General features: G+C 40.9%; 1 protein-coding gene across 1 annotated transcript in view; it reads right to left on the bottom strand.

The window, feature by feature from the left end:
• LOC111850948 (leucine-rich repeat and fibronectin type-III domain-containing protein 5-like) overlaps nt 1–23,661 on the bottom strand; it is a 41,726-nt gene that overhangs the window by 7,697 nt on the left and 10,368 nt on the right. Inside the window, exon 2 of the mRNA XM_023825361.2 lies at nt 1,323–2,727. Within this exon, the coding sequence (XP_023681129.2) occupies nt 1,323–2,707 (1,385 nt within the window). The 5' untranslated portion in view covers nt 2,708–2,727. The remainder of the gene's footprint in view (nt 1–1,322; nt 2,728–23,661) is intronic.

Genomic DNA, 23,661 nt, shown 5'->3' with positions numbered 1-23,661 from the left:
GCTGCCAAGGCTCACCAACGCGCACATATTGAAGACGTTCAAAGACTTGTCACACAAATAAAGAAATAAACGTGATCGCTGGGATGCCGTCAAAGGCAATTCGAGGCTGAAGCGGGGAGGGGACCGCGAGCCATTAATGGGAAACCACAGGCTATCTCAATTTAATAGGATATTTCATACTTTCTAATGGCCTATTGTGATACCTTATGTCCCAAATTAGGGTTTAACATCTGAATCTAGGCTGAGGGTTCGAAAGGTTATGGCTTTTTCAGACATCAAAACTTGTTTTTATGACTGTTCGGGCCCGCTGTGTAATGCTGCACAAAATCGCCCATTTTGGTAACCGTGGATTTTAACAATAATTCTTAATTAATCAGTATTGCCTAAGTGGGAATTAACATACCGCTGTGAGAGGTATAAATACGCTGAATCTTTCTTGTGTAGGCAAAAAAAGACTTAATTTAGTTTTTCACTCTCTGGCTGTGAAAGGATGGCAGTTTAGATAGGCAGTTCAGTGATGGACATCCTTGCAATTCTCCATGTGTGAGTTTTTTTTCAGTGTGCTCACAAACCACCCTTTGTTTATTTATTTATTATCTGCCTGTTTGTTTGCTTGCTTGCTTTCTGGAAATCTCATCCACTCCGAGACGTAAGAAGAGGCTTTTTTGACTTGATTTATGCAGTCCCCTTCTTGAAGTACATGAAGTCTCGGGTAATTCGAGTGACACTCGAATGCGCCGTGAAAGCAGATGCTCCGATTTTATTAGAGCATTCTGCGTGTTTTGCAGCTTTGACTTCCTCGGGAATTTTAATCATTTGATTATATCTCGACACTACAAAGAAAGAAGACAATAGCTTAATGGCTTATTTTCAAGGCCGTATCTCCCAGATTAGACTGACTCATTAGGGTTCACTGTGATAGAGATTATCATAAAATTGCTGCCTTCCTGGTAAAGTGCTAAGAGGCGTAATCCGATGCAATGTAAATAGATAAACAGAGAATAGATTTGATCTTCAAAAGGCTTTTTAAAAGTACTGATATCAAATGGTTAGGCAGAGGTAAAGAAGTTGTCCTACGCAGTTTGCATGCACTCATACAATGAATGCATTATAGCACGTTGGCTCAGTGGGTTGCATTATAGCCTCAAACTGCTAAGGTTAGGTGTCTAAATCCTGCCTTCAGCTGTGTTTAGGGAATTTGCATATTTTCTTCATCTTGTGCGTAACAAACTGGCATCCGGCTTAGGGAGTCCCCTGCCTTCTGCCCTCTTTATTTCAGCAAACTTAAAAACGGGGTGAATTCAGCATATTTTGATGCTCACCTGTACACGAGAGAGTCATCATAAGTGCCATTGTACTGGATCTGGAACATACGGATTCCAGGTATGTTCCTCTGGAAGTTGAACTTGATAAGGGCAGTGGATGACGTGGCCTCGGAGACCACCACGCGCTTCTCCAAGCTGGTCTTGGCGCCGCCGGTCTGGTTGCCACCAGCGCTGGCTCTAGCAGAGGTGGAGATATCCGAGGAGCCGGGGTCCGGCTCCTGCATGCCGTTGGTGTTGTTGGAGAAGTGCGGCAGCTTGATAATGAAGAGGTCCACCATCTGATGAGCTTCACCTGCTGGGTTGGAGGAGATGCAGGTGAACGAGCCGGAGTCCTTCACCGTAGTTATCAGGATGTCCAGCGTGCCGTTGCCATAGACTACGGTGCGGGTAGTGTTGGAAACCAGCTTGCCTTCTGGGGAGATCCAGTGAATGGCAGGCTCAGGATCACCCCGAGCTTTGCAGCGTAGCGCCACCTGCTGGCCCTCCAACACCCGCAGCTCCTGGGTGTGCCGAGTGATGAGGGGAGGCTCACACAGGAACTCCTCCTCGGGGACGGACCAGAAGTAGCGACCTGACAGGTGAGAAGGCGAGGCGCAGGTCTCTAGGTCATCCTCGCGGCTTAGGCGTCGCAACCAGAGCAGCTCACAGTTACAGTGCAGTGGGTTGCCCCCGAAGCTCAGCGCAAAGGAGGTCGAGCTCATGGTTCCTGATGTGGCCAGAACCTGTGCCCTCAAGAACAGCGGGTCGGGCGGGAGCTTCTGGAGCTTGTTGGAGGTCACATCCAGGCGGTTCAGCTTCTGCAGGTTCGTGAAGGTGCCCTCCGGGATGTATTCGATCATGTTGTGGTCCAGACTGAGTGTGTGCAAGTTGGTCATCCTCTGGATAGCCTCCCAAGGGATTGTCTCAAGGTTGTTGTACGACAGATCCAGCTCCTCCAAAGCCAAAAGGTCATTAAAAGCTCCCAGGTAGATGAGAGTGAGCTGGTTGTTGTTCAGAATCAGATGGTGCAGCTTGGACATACCGCTGAAGGTGTCGTTGGATATCCTCGTCAGGCGATTGCTGTTCAGGTGTAAGGCGCGCAGGTTCTCGAGGTCCATGAAAGCGTGAGGTGTGATGAAGCTTATTGTATTCCTGGACAGGGTAAGGTCCACCAGTCTGGTCATGTTGGCAAAGTCCTTCCTCTTTATACTGGTGACAAAGTTGTCGCCCAGACGGAGCTCGACCGTATGTCTGTCAATATTTGGTGGGACGAAGAGTAGCCCTTTTTTGGCACACAGGGTCGCAAGGTTGGGGGACAACATCTGGCAGATGCAGCGTTTCGGACAAATCTGGGCCTTAACTGTCATGCCAATAACCAGCAGGTAAACCAGCAGGTTTTCCATTGTAAGTCAGAGTCACAAATCTGAAAGAAATGAAGAGAGACAATAAGATTTACCTCAATTTATATGGCAATTGAACTTCAGCAAACAAGAAACAATCAGTAGTTTATAAGAAGTTGATAAAACTGTGCTGATTCATCATTCAACAACTTCAACAACACAGAATGCAGCACAGGTCCCTAAATTTAGTATGATCTGGTGATGGATAGATGAATGGATGGATGGATGGATGGATGGATGGCTGTTTTAAGAAGCTCACTAGCAGGTAAGCCGTGAGTGACAGGGAAGCCCAGGGAATAGCTAACTGCCTTGCGATCAGTTGGGTGGATTCTTGTCACTCTCTTCAGTCCACCATGACGTCTAGTGCTGATGGGGCACCTGCAAAGCTGTGGGCAGAATTGGGCGAGTTACCCAGTGAAGCCTACAGACCACAATGGGAAGCAGGGGATTTGTCCTCGTCCCTGAGATGCCATTGATGCTTTGTACTGAGGACTCCTGAAAGAACATGATTGGCCAGGCCTGACTTGGAGAAAAACCGAGGGCAGAATTCTAACATGATACTAATAACAAAAATAAGTATTTCCTTAATTCAATGTAAGCAACCCTTTACTTTAAACTAGTACAACATATGGCATAGAAAAATTTATTTTCTGCGTTAACATTAACTGCTGAAGGATGCCCTTGATGGATGGTACACATTGGTAGTGGCTGCATCACTAATGACTGGTCCCCTGTCGTAATTAATAACTCTTCAATATGAAATCTGTACTGTCATAAGTAATAAATGGACTGAGTACTGCTTCAGGAATTTCTCACTATTTGTAAACTAGATGATAGAAAAATCATTAAATATCATTCTGGATATCTTAATAAATGTTCCAATTCTGAAATGACTTATGAATCTTCTCAGCTCAGATTATCTTTGCATCATTATTGTTTAAATGGTTTGAAGGTTTATTTAAACTTTTCAGCATACTGTAAGGAACATAAGGCTAACTCTAAGTAAATTGTATTTATATTTAAATGACTTGGATAGTTCAGTAAATTATAATTTGGCATGCCGTGTTACAATTCCGGTAACACATAGTTAACATTAGAGCTATTGAAAAAAAAGAGCAATTGAATCAAAGAATAACTACAGGGGGTGGGCAAATACATGGAGACACCGTATGAAAAGTACTTTACATTTGAAGTAACTAAGACATTCAGAATTATTAATATATCTGCGGAAGTGAGTCATTTTTGGTTGAATGCCGATTAGCATTTTGCTTCAGCTGTGAAACAGGTCTAACAATCAAGAGTTTTTAAAGCGAGTGCAGAGGCCAAATGGATTGTCTCTGAACTGCAGGGGCATGAGGTGTGAAAACGGCAAAATTATTTAATGTGCCAAGGGCATCAGTCTTTAAAAACGTAGCAGTATATGCCCAACATGGGCAAATTGCAAAGAGGAAAGCGACCGCAAGTCCAACCGACAGGGACACTCACAGTCTCAATTTCTGAATACCACAGAAGTACAGCTTTTCCACAGAATCAAATCATTGCCCTCTGTGAGCCAGTCTCCACAGAAACGACACTGTGAGCTTCACAAAGCAAAAAGTTACAGCAGTTCTCCCATTTGGAAACTGATTGTATCCAAGTCTAATGCACAATAAAGTATTTGAAGCAAAAAGCACAAAACCTGTATTCCTAAGCAAAAAGGCATATGGTCAGATGAATCATCTTTCAGCATTTTACACACATCCAAATGGTTTACATTCGGAGAGATCCAAAGACTTTGACACAGAATGCCAGTCTTGTTGGTAAAGTCATTAAGTTTAATGATTTTTCTGCATGATCATGAGGTCATTTCATAGGGCCTGTTGTGCCCACTGATTACCAACTCCATCATCCCTCCTCCTCCACAGCTGGGTATGTTTCTTCTGAAGTATGGTCCAATATCCCTTGCACACAGTTCAAGACTTGTATAAAAGCATTCCAAGAAGTACCGAAGGTTTTCTGAAGGCAGAGGGTGGCCAAACTCTTTATATGTATATATATATATATATATATATAAACACTAGGAGTGTAACGCATCTTACTGTTCGGTATGTATATGTACCGAACGAATGCAGCAAATGCGGAAACTTTGTGTGTTTTTGTGTTTCCTCCCGAGCAACATTTGGAAAGGGGCGGATGAAACTGCGTCCTAATGTGGAGATTTTGCACCACAATGGATATTTATTTTGTTATGCTTTGTATTTTTTTGAGACAATATTTCTGTTGCACAGTTCTAATATGAAGCTGAAAGCTGCTAATGTGAATACAGAACAAATCAGGTACAGTTAATTTTCTAAACATGCACCTTAATGGATATTTATTTTATTGTTATTTACTGGAGAGAATATTTATTTTTAAATTTATTATTAGTAGGTTGCAGCAGTATTGACTTGGACGTTTTATTTAAGAAAGAAACTCATAATTTTTTCAATAAAAAAGTAATTTCTTTTGTTTCACTTACCCCTACTGTACCAAAAATGTACTGAACCATGACTTCAAAACCGAGGTACATTCTGAACCATGATTTGTGTATTGGTACAACACAATAAATATATTATGCTGGTTATTTTGACCACTCCTTACATGTACGTAGTGAGCTTGTAACTTGGTTACCAGCTTTACTTGTTTCCTGAACCTGTAATTTCGGAATGAAGCGCCATTGAAGGTAACATCTTGACATATTTTCTTTCATATAAGGAAGGACATATTATCCTTAAATCCACTCAATAAGAAAATTATCTGAAACCAAACGTTTCTACAGACAGCATCAGCAGTTTGAAAATACAGTGGTACCTCAGTTCTCGAACTCATTAGAACTCGAATCTCTTAAAAGTCGAACCAACCAGTTCGAAAAAAAGTTACCTAAGACTCGATCTGAAAATCAGAAGTCAAACCGTGAACGCCGACGTAAGATAACTTGTACGTGCTGGGAAATGAGTCATGCGGCACGTCTCTCAGCGGAAACAAAGGGTAAAGCTTCAGTCACAGCCTGGAATTAGCTGTGATAGCACCGTGCATGTTTACATTAGCTGAATACATATATTTAGACAGTAAAAATACATTCAGACAATGGCAGACAGTAACAGTAATTATTATTATATAATAAAATACATTTAAAAATAAAGATTTCTTATTAATTATTTTAATATTAATAATAAACCATTAATACATTTAATTATAATAATATTTTCCTGCCAAGCGGGGTCGGAACGGAGACAAAGGCGCAGATGTTAGGGTATCGGGGAATACGGGGTTTAATTACAGGTAAGGCAGGCAAAACGCAGACGGACAATACAACGACCGGACTGGGGAAATAAACTGAAACGGGACGAAATACAGAGGGCTAATGACAACAACCAGAAACAGCTGATCGCAAGGGGATTCCACACGGGGTTAACGAGGGGGCGTGGCACACGGAAGGAGCAATCGGGGCAGGACAAATTGTTTGGATACATTTATTTTCTTTACAAATGACTGTTTTGATAAATGTGTTTAGATGTGTTTAGTACAGTATATGCTCTTCTTGTTTTATCCGGTTCATTTTGTGTTTAAATGCTTAAAAAACATATTTCGATCGGTGTCATTTTTTGGGGCCGGGAACCAATTAATTGGTCTTCCATTATTTCTTATGGGGAAAATTCGATCAGAACTCAAACTTTTTAGGATTCGATCCGGAGTTCTGAACAGATTAAGTTCGAGTTTTGAGGTACCACTGTAGTAGGTAATGTTATCAAGAAGCATTGCCGATACATTACAAATTAGTAAGAACACAACAGATGCACGATGCATTAAGTCACCATTTCTGAATCTGAAGGTGGGAGACGACTACAATTTGGTTTTATTAGCTTGTTTGTATATTGTTTATTCAAAAAGTAACACCACAAGTAAATTGTTTAACGAAAGTAATATATTCCGTATATAGATATGATATATATGAACAGTGCAGTAGAAACAAACTTTTTATAATCACTATCAATGCAGGACAATGCAAAATATCAGATTTTATTACAAATAATCAAAGCAATGGCCCACTAGGTACCACATGGGCCAATGGTAACTATGATTTTCTCACCATCAGTCACACACTTCACAAATAAACTACGTCCCTAGAGGGCTATTTGCCTGCATCTCATTTCCAATTCCTGCCTGACCAGCACAGTTTGCTCAGAACCTTCAATATAATCACTGCAAAGCCAGTACATTTGTTTGCACTTCAGTAGTTTCAAGACATTGTAAAACAATTTAGTTCAAGGATGATATGAAATATTAAATGTTCAACACATGCACCTATGCATTTATTTAAAAATGTATTTTTAAAATGTGTAAAAATACCATTATTAACTGGACCTTGTACATTATTTTGACATATATAATTTAGAGCATCCTACAGTATGTTACTGTACTGTCAATGGTATGAGCAGAAGTGGTAGGGGGACAAAAGGACTGGTAATAGATACAATTGTTACTACACTCAATCAGAATCAAGGTTGAGACACCATCTTCCCTTTCAAATGTCAGATTTCCAAAAAGAATACTATAACCATTAAGAGGACATCCTAAGACAGTGAAAGTGATATTTTTGTGACTCCTATTGAAATGCTGGAATAATGATGAGTCTTCGTTACAGGCAGCTTGCAGAAAAAAAAAAAAACAAAACGATTTTTCTGTTCTTTCATCTTTTACTATCAACCCTGAGCCAGGGAAACGATAATACGTTGCATAAATGCAGCTGGTAATTTAGTTTATCTGGCAGAACAGTCCTCGGTGTGTCAGAGCAAATGTCTGAGTAATGCACTATGTGATAAACGATGGTCACCTTATGATCTGTGACTGAGTCACATAGTGTCATCACCAAACACTCCCAGCTCTGACAGCAGGCCACATGCAACCTATTACTATACTATAAACATTATTGCAATTTAAATGGGCTGTTTCCAGATCTCAGCGATGAGTCACACTAATGCACATGTTACATTTCATGCAAAACATTTCAGTCAGCGAACCACCAGTTGAGTTCTTACAATTCATTAACATTTTATCACCATCTGTGGCACTGTAACCCAAAAGCAAAGATTCACTCAAATGACTCAAGTTGCCAGATACGACACTGTACGATACAGTCCTTTAATAATAATAATAATAATAATAATAATGATTTCTTTTTACAGAAGCATGGATCATTTTCCACTAAATGCCAGAGGTGGGTAGGTGGTAAATTAGACCTCACTTACCTTAATTAATTAAAATGAATAAATAAATTATAAATACAAAAAGGAAATGATGGTTCTTCTTTCTTGCTCGTGTATCAATGTCACATCAAAGAATTTCTTAGTCAAAATTATTTTCATTACATTTCAGTCTATTCTGGTATAAGAAAATGACTTTAGGTTAATTTGTTTAATTCCATAGGCTGTTTGAATTTACATTAAAATTGGTGCGATAGGACTCACATAGATAAGGCAAAATGCTCAGAGACTTTGCTTTTCATTCAACCTGAGAGGCATTATCTAGGAGATACTATCACAAATAATCTAACTTAAAAGTGTATTGAATTATGTACCAAAAAAAAAAAAAGATTTTGACATGAAAAATTTAAATAATGCACAAAAATATTTAAATAAGACAGTCTGGTTATGCAATATTTTAAGATAAGCCAGATGAGCATTTATATAAGATTGTAAGTCTTGGGCCAGCAGTGGACTTGTGGCTAAGAGACTGAGTTCTTCTGTAGATGATATCAAAGCCCCATTTCTGTAATTTCAAGATGATATGTGCCCCCATTCAGCAAACAGTTTGCTCTGGCTGCTCTATTGCACATCCGCACAGTATCCAGTCGGTGATGATTCACGCACAGCTGCATGCATGTTGACGTTACAGATCTCACACGCCATGGAAGACCTCGTTTTCATTCCAGGTACAGATCTGGCTGTGTTGGGGTCAATATAAGGGCCCCCCTGTCTTGTGCCCTCTGATCCTGTATGGCTTAAAAGATTATAGAAGGATGGATAGATACATGGATGATTTTCTTGATGATGTAATGGTAGCTAGTGATAATGTCAAAAGGTACATGATCTGCACAATGTGACATATTAATACATTAAGGTAAAACAACTTTATTATTATTATTATTATTGTTGTTGTTTTTGATTATGATGGTGATAAGCTTCTGGATGTTATCTAAATCATGGTCCTGGTTACAGATATGATTATGTTCAAACCCACGCACACAAACACACACACACACACACACACACACGCACATGTAGGGTAAACATATCCTTATGGGGACCGCTCACACACACACAAACACACACACACAGCTAAAACAGAGTCCTCTATCTTTAACTCCTATGGCTCTTACTGACCTATAAACCCTTACTGTTACTGGCTTGCTGAATAGCCTGCCTATCCTGCAGAATCAGCATGATCCTATGCTACTGGTCTCCTTCCTTAACCCTTTTTGAAGCTGCACTGTTTGACTTGATGGTGCACAATCAAGAAGCAGTCGGCAAGGCCTAAGACGCATGCTGGCAGGGATGAACATATACATGAAGTTGATAATAATGTAGTTTGACAGGATAGTTACATAAAAGATGTTTATTCAGACATGACAGATACACAAACATGGCTTCTCCTTTTCTATTATTACTTTCTCACTGCAATATTTATTTTTGGAAAAAACGATAAAACACAATTAGAACATGCTGTTATAGCCTGTACATGTTAGCAGATGTGGTTCAGTGGCTCTGTGGACAGCTTTTTTGCTTCATACATCCTGGTTTTAAGTTTAGAATCTTGCTGCTGTGCTTTGCGTAGGGAGTTTGAGTTTCCCCCAGTGTCACACTGGTTCTTCCTGCCGTCCAATTAAGCGGTGCATGGTGTGCCCTGCAGTAGACTGATATCCCTTCTATCAGGAGAAGCAGGTGGAAAATAGATCGACAGAAGGTTTGGTCGCTAGGGGCTAGGGACGTGCATTATTGTGTTAAAGCGGGTTTCTCTTCTATGGATGGTAAACGATATTTATATAACTATATAAGAAGATAGTAATGCTAATGTCGTGCTAGGAGAAGATGGAAAGAAGATGTTCCTACCAAGGATTTATTAATGAGAGACAGGGATGTTTGTTGGCTTTAAGGCTCTTCAGCATAGAGTCTCTAGCCTTAAACTGAGCCGCAACAGCTCAGATGATCCTGCTGATTCTGCACTATAAGAAAGTGATGGCACAATTGAACACAATCCAATGTCTGATGCGAATGTCTAGAGCATCTTTCACTTGCACAATATGAGCAAAGACAGAAAAAGTGCTGTCTCTGCATGAGATAAAAAGCTCCCCGATGCAGAACGTTACAATGGGCCCTTCAGATCTGCTGTCTGCAAGGTCAAACCGGAATTTTTCGTTAGAAGAACCAAAATACACTATCACAGAACACTCTCCTCACTACACTGCCTTATATGTAAATACGGGTTGAATGGGAAATTATTCTTACCTTTAAAGCTTTAAATAAAACATCTTTGTGATCATCTTCTCCATTACTATCCTGCTTAGTGACTCATCTCATAGGATTCTACCCTGTATCATTCCATTGAGAATTGTGACAAGTTCAAAAACGCACCAAGAGATTTTTATAAGCTACCTTTGCATGGGATAAGCTCTTTGATCATTTTCAGGATCCTAATACCCTTCTATGAGGTAAAAAGATCCATTTATTTTGTGAGACCAGGAGAGACGATGACCATAGACCATTCAATGCAGTTAAGGCATGCACGTGTGACCACCCCGTATTGGAACATGCTTTGGTGTCTGTCATCTCAGATCTCTCCCGTCAACACCCATACCCTCAAATTCTATAAGTGGTATATAACTGCAGCCATACTGACTGACTTCATGCTAGCTTTCCAATTAAGGGCAAACTTTGCAGGAAAATAACACTTATTCTAAAAATCTTGAAATGCTGACTGCATCAGGTTGCGCATGTGATTCAAATATGAAGAATTCTTTGAAGGAATATATTTGGTAATGAAATTTTACGATGTATAAAATTAGCAAATTGCATGTTACATTCACTGCTATTATGCATTTATTAATTTATGTGGAATATGTTTATGTGGAACAGGGTTTTCTTCAAGGAAAATTTAGGGAGAAAAATAATCCTTGTTCATGTGGCAGCATTTCAGATCAATTTTTTATTATACTGAAATAATACAGACCCATTTCTCAGGTTAGCTATTGAATTTTAACAAAGACTCAATCATCAATACTGCAGAGCATTCAAAATGAGTCAGGCATGAACTCACTGAAGAGCACAAGTTATGTCCTACCGAAGTCTCTAAAGTTGTCCCTGAGTATGCCGGCAGTGAAAATAATCATCGAGAAGCCAGAAGCATCTAGAATCACCCAGCCTCCATGCAGTCCTGTGGGAACCCGATGAAGCATAACTTTTAAAAAGCTACATTTCAGTGGCCAAAATAAGATAAAACGTACGTTACTTAACTGTGTCCAAGTCACATGATGTAGCTAGCCGATGTAGTAGGGTAAAATCAAAGTACCTAAAAATAAATCTCAAACTCTACATGGATTCTGCCGCAAACCAGAATAGCTAAATGGCATCTGTAAAAGTCAAGCGTTAAATGCAACTTGGACCAAACACCCAAGCCAGTCAACACAATTCCTGCGGTCAAGCGTGATGTGGCCACTATATTTTAAGCCTGCTTGTCATCTGCAGGGGTTGAGGAGCATTTTCTGATGAATGAAAAATAGATAGTTAAATCCAAAGCTAAATACTAAAATAATCTGTTAAAGACTTCTAACCAGGCCAGGAATTTGCCAGTCCGTTTCAGGCCTGCCAAAGCCTTGAAACCAGAGTGATTTTTTGTTTTTTTTTAACCTTTAAGCCAAACTTTGGTGAAAATTTCCCCATTGCAACAGCTGAGCAATATTAGCAGTGAATGTTCTCAGCTGGAGGACAAAAAAAAGCTGTACCCTGTCAAGAATCTGTGGAAATATTGCCATGCATGAGACCAAGCAAGCGGAGGAGAGCTGGAGCAGAACTGCAAAGGATCATGGGCAGAATTCGCAACAAATCAAACTTTAAAGTGTCATCACAGCTTCCACCAGATACAGAGTTTGAGGGCTAAACGTAAAAAAAAATATTTCTTTCTCTACTGGCATTCCATCTAGGGTGACCTACCCTTTGTTTCTGGGACAAGCTCCAGCCCACCCCTGCAACCCTGAACCAGATAAGCAGATGGAAGATAAACCTTAATTTTAGCATTGTAGTCGAGATCTTAAGTTAATACACGGCCATGACAACATTTTTTTCAGTCTCAAATTGATACATTACAGGGAAACTGAAGACAGGTCTAGATTTTTATTATAACCTTTTCATTATGACAATTTAAAACTACAGTGTGTTACTAATAAGAAATGTCTCAGACTGGCTTTTCAGGTTTGGCTGTTCTTAACTGTAACCATCCAAAGACAGATAAATCAAATAAAGTGAATAATCAAAATTTATCAAAGATAACTTGGATAAAACGTCAAGATGAAGGGGTCATTAAAATGAAGTCTCCCCAAATTCTGAGACCGGAAAGCATCTATAATATGGACAGCCACACGGTGACTCACCGCTTATGGATGAAGCCCAATGAATTTATTGAGAAAATGTCAAGAGATTGATGCCATCCTATCGTTTCATTAAATTCAGAGAAGTATGACATGAACTGTCTGAATGCCTTTGACTCCAAAGCCATTACTGAACATCCATCCATCTTTCATAACCACATATAGTTTAGGGGCCCAGAGAGTTGGAATGATACCCCTAGAAATACAGGACAGGATGCCAGTCCATCGCCGGGCACAGAATTACACATTATGGCCAGTTTAGGGACAGTTCATGGAAGATAGAGCCAGGTTCATGAACTGAACACCCCAAAGGTGAGGCTGCAATCTCACCCCTGAAGTATCCCATCATGCATGGTGTTCAATCTGAAACAAACTCATGCCCATTAGGGCTGGGTAATATGGACCAAAAGCCATATAGTATTTTTAGGCAGTATAGCAACATACAGTATATATGCATGTATGTAATAAGTGGCCTAAATGTTTAATCTTAAGTCAAAGCAGCATGTGAGATGGCAAGAACACATTTATTAAAACAGTGTATTTTTTTAACAAAACGAAAATACACGGTTTGCTTCCCTGTTTGTTAATATATAACTATTCAGCATAGCCATTTTCATTATTGAAAGGTCTCAACATCGCTCTTAAAAGGTGAATGATTGTGAACGAAAAAACTAAAATCTAAATCTAAAACCTGTTCGGCAAATGGAAGAAGTCTGACAACCATTTAAAGTGTGCTTAATAACTGGAAATACCCTCATTTTTAATTATTACTGTTAAACAAAATAATGTTTTAAAACAAAATGAACCTCCATCAAATTCCCTGTGAGACATTAACTGATTTCATTTTAGCTGTGGATTCTGGGAATACTGGAATATTACTGGTTTCTGTAAAAAATCTTTAATAGCCCTAATTTTAATACTCAATAGAAGTATATCGATATACCGTAAAAATTCGATATACCGCCAAGTTAATGCCCATCGACAATATGCATTAAACTTCTGTGTGTGGCTGGCATTCCCTGTCAGCAATTTAAGTGAAATCAATTTCATTTGTCACACAGGCTCTACACAGGATCATTGCTCATGTTTCTTGAAAGGAAACACCGTCCAACAGGTTTGAGTACCTTTGGAAGAGGCTCATCAATGACTCATCAGCTGAGCAACAATTTGTTTACAACACGTTCCCCTTCTATGGTAGATTTACTAAACCTTTGTGGGAGGTTCAGTTCTTGCAAAAGCAGTATTAGCACTGCGTTAAGTGTCATAGAAGAGAACATTTTACGTGACTGCATGGCAGCCTTGAGGCAAACGTATAATTGTGGCCGTTCACAGGGAAGGGAATAAATGCAAATCAATGCAAGGAAAAGCTAATGAGATTTAGCAAGGCTAACAGCCACTGTAGATGATGCTAGACACAGTGAAATCATTTTAAAACCCAAAAGCCTAGTGCTAAATGCTATAATGCATATATAAAAAAGAGCCTCCCATCAGGATTATACTGGCGGCTGCAGGACTAAAGAGACATTCAACTTGAAATTAATCAGTTTTATCCAAGAAAAAAAAAGTTAAAAACTAATTAAAAACTTCCCTGCATTTGTATGTGAATTATTATTATTATTGAATAACATGAAATGTTAGTTGGTATTTTGTCAATTCTGAAAGAGGGCACAGCTCTTTGTCTACTGTGGTAAGTCAAAGCACATCCTTATGTTTACAGGGAAACAGACGTGAGAGTCAGGAATTACTGAAATATGAGCTCAACCCTATTTACAAAAGTCATTTCATTGCTGGCATTTACCCTACCGCTGATTGCTCTACTGTTGTGCATTTGGTAAACTTTGATTTTCGGAGGCATTTGGTTTCAGCACTGGTAGAGACCAAATTAGCCCCGAACCCCCACCCCCCTGAACGCACAAGGTACCCCCACAATATTGGTAGGGACATGTCCCCACCAGTCATACTCCCTTCTTGGTTTGATTTGAGATGATCAGAAATGGACAGTTATGCAGGGCCAGCTTTGTACTTGGTATATACCAGAAATAAGCTGTTACTTTCTATAGACTAACATGTTTCATGATTTTGGCAAAAATGCAAACAAAAAAAGAGTCTTGAAGTCACAAGGAGTTTTGAAAGTGTGTAGTGCTCTGTTTCCATTCTTAGTAAATGCTTTTGAACAAGCTAGAAAAAAATACACACACACGTCGGGTAAACATAGCTTTATGGGGAACGCTCATTCATTTCTAATGCTAACGCTAACTATGACGACCTTAACCCCTACCCAGCCCTAACCATAACCATAAGCAACCAAGTAAAATACAAGACAATGTGCATGTTTAGTTTTTTCATTGCAGTCACAGATTTTTATTAAATTGAGTTTTCAATTTAAATGATTCAATTTAAAAACGGGTATTTATCACGTTGTGGGGACATTGTGTCCCCATAAGGTAAGGTATACCTGCTCACTCGCACACACAGTACTATACAGAAGTCTTAGGTCGTCAAAAAAAATGTTCATGGGTATTTATCTTGGTAGTAAGTATATATTTGCTCAGGAAAAAAAAGACAATTTAACAGTGATAACCCATGCAAATTGAAAAACCAAAAATTTTTAATAAAAAAGGAACATGTATTTCATCTCTTCCATAAAGTCACTGATATCTTGCTGGAGGGCTAGATAAAACCTCTCCTTAGGGGCACCTCAGCCAAATTTCTCCACCAGCACAATTAATTAATAATCTTGATTTGTTAAATAACTCATTGGGGTAATGATTAGCCAAACAAGGTGAGCGAGTGGTCGAATCAAAAAATGCACGGGTATATTAGACAGTTGCTGCAAATCCTGAGGTGAATTTAACAGAAGTTTTGAAATGGCTAAGCTGACACATTTTGACAGATATAACAGATTTACACCAACATGAAGAATGTAAACATCATTTTCTGTGACTGCCTATGACTTTTGCTTTAATATTACATAACTTGATTAACTTTTGCCAGCTTCTATTTTGAGAATCGTCTATTCGCCATGTGAGCAGTGCCTCTCTGAGGACCAGCCATAGTTCCCTGACTGTACTCCGCTTGTCCTTCCCTTCAGTTCCCCTCCTCTGTTTATTTAACGCCAGGTGCTACTGAAACATTCACAAAGGTAAATGATATATCGTGAGAGATCACACATGTGCGCACGTGCCCCCCCATTCCATTCTGCACATTTGCACACCTAAATCAACTCACTGCAAGCAGAGGAAGTGTGGCCGGCATTGGGCAGCAATCAAAGGGGAAAAAAAAAAAACGCTTTAGCATTCAGAAAATAGCAGCATCTGCATCCGCCTCTGAATATTGCAGGGGGACGGGAATAAATGTGATCACAAGGAATGTGCACCTATTAATAGAATAGAGAGCTGAGGATTTCCAGTGACCTTGTTCTCTGAATAAAATGGGGAGAGAAAAAAAACGGCACTCTGAATGCAAGAAGGATTTGACTTAAGTTGGTATTTACCTGCTCGGATGGAAAACTTTTCTGTTCTTGCATTCAGCAAACTGGGAATCCTGAAGGTGTGTCAGCCGGCTGCGCAGACAGCAGTTGAACTTGCCTCAGCACGAATAAGCAGCCAAAGCCAAGTACCCTAGCAGGTCTGGCTGCCATATGATGTAAAAGGCAGAAGGAGCCCCAGCCCAGTGATGGCCCCCCTATTAAGGCACGTCAAGCCCGGTGCCTTCTGGGGGATTGTGACCAAACCGGCTCGCTCAGCCACAGCATGGCATATGGCGAAACTGTCAGGCGGTGTCTGTCGACTCCTGTTACCTGCACTCCCCCTGTGACATTTACTGACAGTTAATTCCATCCTAAAGGGAAGGGCCTTGATTTGAGGGAATGGCATCATTCTTTAGGAAAGGTATAGTATGGGTGGATATAGATATTTCATAATGAGTTTCAGCATTATAATTGCCATTAGCATTAGCTATGCTGTTAGCCTCACTCTACTCCATCCATCTCTCATAACTGCTTGTCCATCACCGTGGTAGTGAACGTTTGCAAGGAAATACAGGGGCTGAGGCAGGGGGCACCCCCAGATGGAACCATATTGTTATTATTATTGTCTTTTTTCTTCATATAATAGGGTGTCGACATTCAACTCTATAGCATTGTTTAGCTAAATATGCAGCCAACAGAGATTATCTGAATGGGATAATCTCACATAGTATCATGGTTACTTAGCAATCTGAATCTGCAGTAAATATAAATGCACATTCATAGAAATGCAGTAAGGATGTTTCTGGAAACATACAATGGCGAGGTTACAAAGATTCTGATATATTACTGAGTGTTATATATTAAGATATAAGGTAAAAGTCCTGGGTCTTCATTTTCTTTAAATGATATTAATGATGTGAAATCAAAACAGATAGTTCCATACCCCCCCCCCCCCCCCAATTTCACACCAAAGCTTAGTCCCAGATGAGCAGCTAATTAAAAAATCAGATAGCAGAAATGACATTGGTAATCCAGGAAGGCCTAGTTCTTGACATCTGTAGGAGATATAGAGTAGATTGTTCTTTTGCTCTCAATCAGAACTGCGGAAATCCTCTCACCATATGCACTATCTGCCCAATTACATGGTGAGCACAGCCTGATCACTTGCATACCAGGGGAATGGTATTAACGATAGGGGCCCAAGGTCAGACCCACCCACAAAGCGGATATTAAGGTTTGATATTCATTAAATGCGGCTCTGTGCCTGACGCAGTCTCATGTGGGCTGTTCCTGTGAAGTCCAGCGCGGTGTTAAGTGACCTGTTCCCCACGTGATGTCTTAGATGAAATATTAAACAAACAGGCAGCGGACGGTGTACGATAATAATGCATGAAACGGGATAACAAACGGCAGCACGGCGGCCTGGGCAGCCTTTCCCAGCTTCGCGGGGACGCAGTGGGGAGGACGCCGCACACTCTCACGTGCCGGTACTTCATCGGCTCCTGGGGGAACGTGCTAAAAGCTAAATGAACTTTTTGAGCTGCCGAGGAGCCGGGGGAGAGATGACGCAGATCGCGGCAGACCGGGGAGGGCGGGAAGTATACAGGATGCACCCCTCCGATTGGACAGGAGGGCTGCACCTCACAGCCGTGGCTCACACATTGGCCGGTTCTCAGAAAGCTTCCCAGTCAGTCACATGTCATCTTCATGGAAGACGGGCTTCCTCTTTTTCTGCTCGTAGTCACAGTAACAGCCTCCCTAACATTCCCTCAGATTTGCATATGCACACACAAAAACACTCGGATACACACATGTCCATACAGGATCATACTCTTGCAGACACACACAAACACACATGTAATTGCACATACACACACAAACATAAACTCACCCACACTGGCCCCAAATTTATGATAAACACAAACAACATATGCAACGTCGTACGGATATTATCTGCCTCAGGAGTATTTTGCGAATAAACAGATACATAAATAAGTGCTGTCAGCGAAACCTGAGCCCCGAGTAATATTATAAATGAGTCATGAGAGAAATGTAAAAAGCATATTTAAATAAACAAGCATATATACCTAGATATCCACGTGCTTATTTTTAATGAGAACAATTTTAAAATATGTTAATCTCATTATGTAATGCTAAATGCAATATATCAACGATAAATTGACTTTCAAACTGTACGCCAACCCACACATGCCAGCTGCCATCTTGAATTTCTAGGGCGAGCGATATAGCAAAAGTACGACGCGGCCATCAGAAAACCTTCTGTTTCCTTCACCCGCTACTCCCCAAAGACAGCAGCTTTTGCACAACTGCAAATAAACTCTGGCCATTCAAGCACTACGCAAAGAACTGTACCATTTAAATGAGAGACATGGAGAGAGTGTGGGACGGGGGGGGATGGGGGGGGGGTGTACATTTGGGGTGGGTGACGAGCTGCTTCACTCTCCCCTGTCCACTTACCAGTGATATAAAAAACAGAATTTAATGCCTCATCCGAACTGATGTCCTTCTCAACCCATCACCCAACTTCCCACCCATACAGACCTCTTCATCCTCCTAACCAAAGCAAACCATACTGAGAACTTTCACACTTAATTCTGCTCAGTTTATCTCAATCAAATTAAGCCAGTTTTCCCTAAGCTGAAGCAGACCTCTTCAGTTCTTCTTAATATCCCAGCTTAAAGCAAACCTTCCATGCTGCCTATCCAGTACAGGCCTACGCTGGGGCACAGAAGAGACAACACCTTGGACAGGATGCCAGCCCATCGCAGGGCACATACTCAAAAACTACGGCAATTTCGAGATTCGAGGTTTTTGGGCTGCAGCAGGAAACACAGGCATTAGATGCAAACTGTACACCCACAGATTGCTTGGCAAGACTCAAACCCCCAACTGTAGCAGTTTAGAGCAACAGTGCTACCCATTGTGCCACTATGGCACCCATAGGCACCAATCCCGTGGGTGCCTGAGGGCCGGCTGGACGGCTGGAGCACCCACAGGAAGGAACAAATGCCGATGCTGTAAAAGTTGTAATATAATTGGCCAGCTGTCCTAGGTGCCGGGGGGTGGATCTCAATCCGCGTTCTTCCTCAGGGTGCGTTAACTGTATCTGTGTCAAATAATAAGTGTGTTATAGGTGTTACAAGAATGAAAGCATTATTTTGAAAATACTGAATATCCACTTTATGCGTTTATGTTCCGTTATATGGTTATGTTCCGTTATGCAGTCCTGTTCCGTTATGCGGTTATGTTCCGTTTCGTGGTGTGTAACGCCGATTATAAGTATGATCTCCAGAATTCTTTTCACTGTTTACTTCCAGTTGCTAGTGGTTGAATTTGTATACATTAAAATGAATAGGATGTGGGGTGTGTGTGTGTGTGTTCTGGGGGGAGGGGGCCGGGGGATGAGGTGTCAATTATTTAGGACAACCACTAACGGAACGATGAATCAGCGCCTATGATTCCACCTACTTATGCAAGGTGCTGCAACAATTTTTGTCCAGAGATGGTGTGAGGAGCAGCGCCTCCAGCAAACCCCTAGGCAGGGGAGGAGCGGATCCACCTTTCTGCCAAGAAACCTTTCACCTTAGAAGCAGACATTCTCTATTTGCAGTAGCAGGTGGGTGCAGTGGAGGTGCCCAAGATCGTGGAAAGGCAGAGACGTGACTGGGAACGCACTGGGAGTGAATTCATTTCATAATTCATTTACACAGATCTAATTACTGGCATACATCCCACTGTACCAGATTTCCTCTCCTATGAGGTCAGGGATGCTTCAATTCAAGCTCTCTTTCCAATGCCGAATGTAACATAATGGGTTTTCTGAAACTAAGCATAATGGAGTTCGTGACTGCAGCAACCGGCTTTGACTGCAGATTTATCAATCCCATGATCCATTAAGCCTACTAGTGCATTCAGTTTTCTGCATGCAGATCTAGATTTTGATTATAACTTTCAGCTTGTGACTATTATAACACTGCTATGATATGTTATTTATAATTAATAACTTTCTCCAAAAACAGATTAATGAAGTACAGTGTGAATAACCAAAATGTACTCAGTGTAACTCAGTGCGCATTGGGTGATGTCTGAAATATGTCAAAAAACTGCAAAACACACACTGAGACAACAGGTTTATGATCAAAACAGAAGCCAACTTCCTCAAATGTTGAGACCTGAAAACGTCCATAATATGAACGACCACGGATGCAGCACAACGGATTTACCGAGAAAATGCTGAGAGACTGATGTCATCCTATTGCTTAATTACATTCTGGAAAGTACATTAGCGTGAGGCTATAACACGGTTACACAGCACAGACTGTGCAGCACACGTCTGTCCACTGTTACATGAAGTGTGACCGTGGAGGTAAACTCTGCCCCTTTCAGCTCAAACGAACCTCTTGCGTCATGTTCGATGTCATTTTGAAATTGAGTTTTACTGGTACCGCGGTCCCCACATTTATGTTTACCTTAGTATTTAATCTTCAGGTAATAAAGTGGGATAAACAGTCATGTGTAAAAACACTGAAATGTACACAACCTCAGAAAACCATGCTGACAGGCCATTAACATGGACAAAGACACTGACACAGATAGACCGTCTGTTACCATACAAAGAGCAACACTTTAATCCAAACTCAAGACTGAAAAGTGCTTTTTTTTCACTGGACCTCAGAAGTTTCTTTTGACTAATTTACTGAACAGAGTGCTGTTTGGAAGTATCTGAAGGGAAGGTTTTAAAGTGGACAAGGTTATGATTGATTTTATGACTGTCTTCAGGTCTTGGGTCAGGAATGTTGTACAATGCGTGTTTTCCTCAGTGCACTTTCTGAATATTACAGCCGTGATTTAAAAAAAAAATGTTTTCTACCCTTGGTTGTTCACCTATTTTCTCTGCATAGCGGCTCTGCGAGTTGCTGCAGAGATCGACTCCCCGTCTCCACATTAAGGGTCCTGAACACGCGCACCTGGTGCCCAGAGGCGATCCGAGCACGGGTCGGGGTTGTTTTTAATCCAGACTCGCGATGCCCGGCGCCAGTGACGTGACCCACAATCCTGTCACTGCCACCGCCTCGGGAGTTTCATCTGTGATAGAGGAAATAATAATAATAATAATATGTGTTGTGGGGGGTCAATAATGCCACTGCATCGTAATGCCCCCCCTCCCCCCATGGACATCCAGCCACCAGACTGCGAACACGAGGCCGTGCAGGGAATGCATCGTAACCTAAGGTTGTGTGCAACAGACACATGGGTGCTGCACCAGTTTTCTCTTTGAATTACCCATAACTCACCTGGGGCCCCAGCTGAAACCGCTTAGGGATCACACTCGGAAGAATTTAGGGTAACACTTATAGCAGTCATCATAATGTTACCTTCATAATGCATTAAAATGTATTCAAGTATTATAAACACAGCTATATCTATTTATGAAAAGGCATAACATATACGCATGTTTATTATGCATTATTAATGCTCTTTGAAGCTCTCATCTATAATGTACTATAGATACCTTCATAATGCATTATAATGGTATATGCTATGACAATGCATTATAAAGGTATCTATAATGCATCATACATGGGAGTTTCAAATAAAGACTTAGCAAATTTAGAAGCAAATATAACTTTTCAAAAAAAGGGTGGCCACTGAATGATTTAATTCTGATTTAGCTACAAGCTTAGTGTGGTGTTGTGTTTTTGTCTGGATCGCAGCATTTCAGCCATTATCTCCAGAATGCGTTACACAGTCTGCTTATTATAGTGTCTAGTGCCAGGCTGCTGTTCTGTTTCAGATGAAATGTTACCTAAGCACCTCTAAGAGAGGATCTGCTCATCAGCCCATTAGGTTTGTTAATCCTCGGGTCAGTGGGCATGATATTGACCCACGAAAGGCACGTCGAGACGGGAGCAGGAATCGATTCAGATAAAACTGTCACTAGAAAAGGTTCCATCAGGCATCTTATTCCCGCTGGGAGGTGGGAAGTTTCCCTCACGGTTGCACCAGGTGGTACTTGTGCCTGGAAAGTGTGCCACAAAGAGGACTGATCCCGCCTTTGATGTGCCCCCCCTCCCCCCACCACCCATAAACTGCACCGAGCAGGAAAGAAATCTCATTCAGATAGATTAATGGTCTGTAGGACCTATCATCCCACCCCCTCCCTCCCCATGTATCATAATTACTTCCACATTCTTAGTGAAGCACATTGATTGATGGTGAAAATGCTGTATTAGCCAAAGTGTTTTTTCTTCTTTTTTTTTGACATTATGGTGCAATATGTGATTTAGTTTATTCTCGTTCATGATTGGAGGAGTGGTGCAATAATTCACAGATTGCCAATTAGAAACAAAAGTCTGCTCACGGTGTCATTTTGAGACCTCAGTTTTCAGAAGAGTGTGTTTTCATGTATTTAATAAGCATTGAACAATGGAGAGTTGAGTAAAATTGGCAAGACGTCGAATCCCTCATTGCTGTTTGTAGGGCACAAGTGTGTAGCAGGACCTGATAGGAAATGAAAAGGTTTATTAGAAAATCAGAGCTGAAAATCTGATTGCAGAAAGGACAATATTATATAAACGCTATGTTATATATTATATACACACTAATAAAATCCCCAGTGACCCCGATCAGAACGAGCAGTTGGCTGACTGATGGACGTTCTATGTACTGCTAATTAAATATTTTATATACAGCCTTGTGTCAACTTGCATCCGCGTTTGCAAATAGCACCACCGGACGCAAGTCATTTTGGATGAATCTCGATATTGTAGCTGTCCGTCACATACACATTACTGCATGCATACTGTATTACAAGTTTGATATGATGAGTAGCTCATTATACAACTGCCAGCGCTGCCTATTCTCCTGCACCCGTTGCACTAAGCGATACACCTGGGAACATCCTACTGCATTCTCGTCCAGGCATCTCTCAATCAGTATTAGGCTATTTACTATGGACCTTAGACATAAATGTCATTGGACGTGAATCGATCAGATGTAACTCAACATAAGATTGTACATCTAGATATATACATTTTTTGAATATGCAAAAATGCATAAATGTATTAATAAATTACGCCACTGTGGGCAAACATATAACACGATCTCAAACACTATGGGCCAATTACACACCCTAGTTCATAAGAAATTGCACGTCTTTGGGCTGTGGGAGGAAAATTGAGAATCCATGGGACACTAGCACAAGACAGAGAGACTCTAATGCATAAAGAGACAGCAAACTGACACTGTACCCAACTGCACAGTCTGATAACATAACAGCGAACAGTGGTCTGTACCCAAATGCACAGCCTGATAACATAACAGCGAACAGTGGTCTGTACCCAAATGCACAGCCTGATAACATAACAGCGAACAGTGGTCTGTACCCAAATGCACAGCCTGATAACATAACAGCGAACAGTGGTCTGTACCCAACTGCACAGCCTGATAACATAACAGCGAACAGTGGTCTGTACCCAAATGCACAGCCTGATAACATAACAGCGAACAGTGGTCTGTACCCAAATGCACAGCCTGATAACATAACAGCAAACAGTGGTCTGTACCCAAATGCACAGCCTGATAACATAACAGCGAACAGTGGTCTGTACCCAAATGCACAGCCTGATAACATAACAGCGAACAGTGGTCTGTACCCAACTGCACAGCCTGATAACATAACAGCGAACAGTGGTCTGTACCTAAATGCACAGCCTGATACATAACAGCAGACAGTGGTCTGTACGCAACTGCAAGTATCAAGAATAAAGTACCACAATACAGGAAAAATATGAAATTCCACATACCTGA

Source organism: Paramormyrops kingsleyae, chromosome 19 (genome assembly GCF_048594095.1).
Source record: "Paramormyrops kingsleyae isolate MSU_618 chromosome 19, PKINGS_0.4, whole genome shotgun sequence".
Lineage (NCBI taxonomy): Eukaryota > Metazoa > Chordata > Actinopteri > Osteoglossiformes > Mormyridae > Paramormyrops > Paramormyrops kingsleyae.
This window is presented reverse-complemented; position numbering and strand designations above follow the sequence as displayed.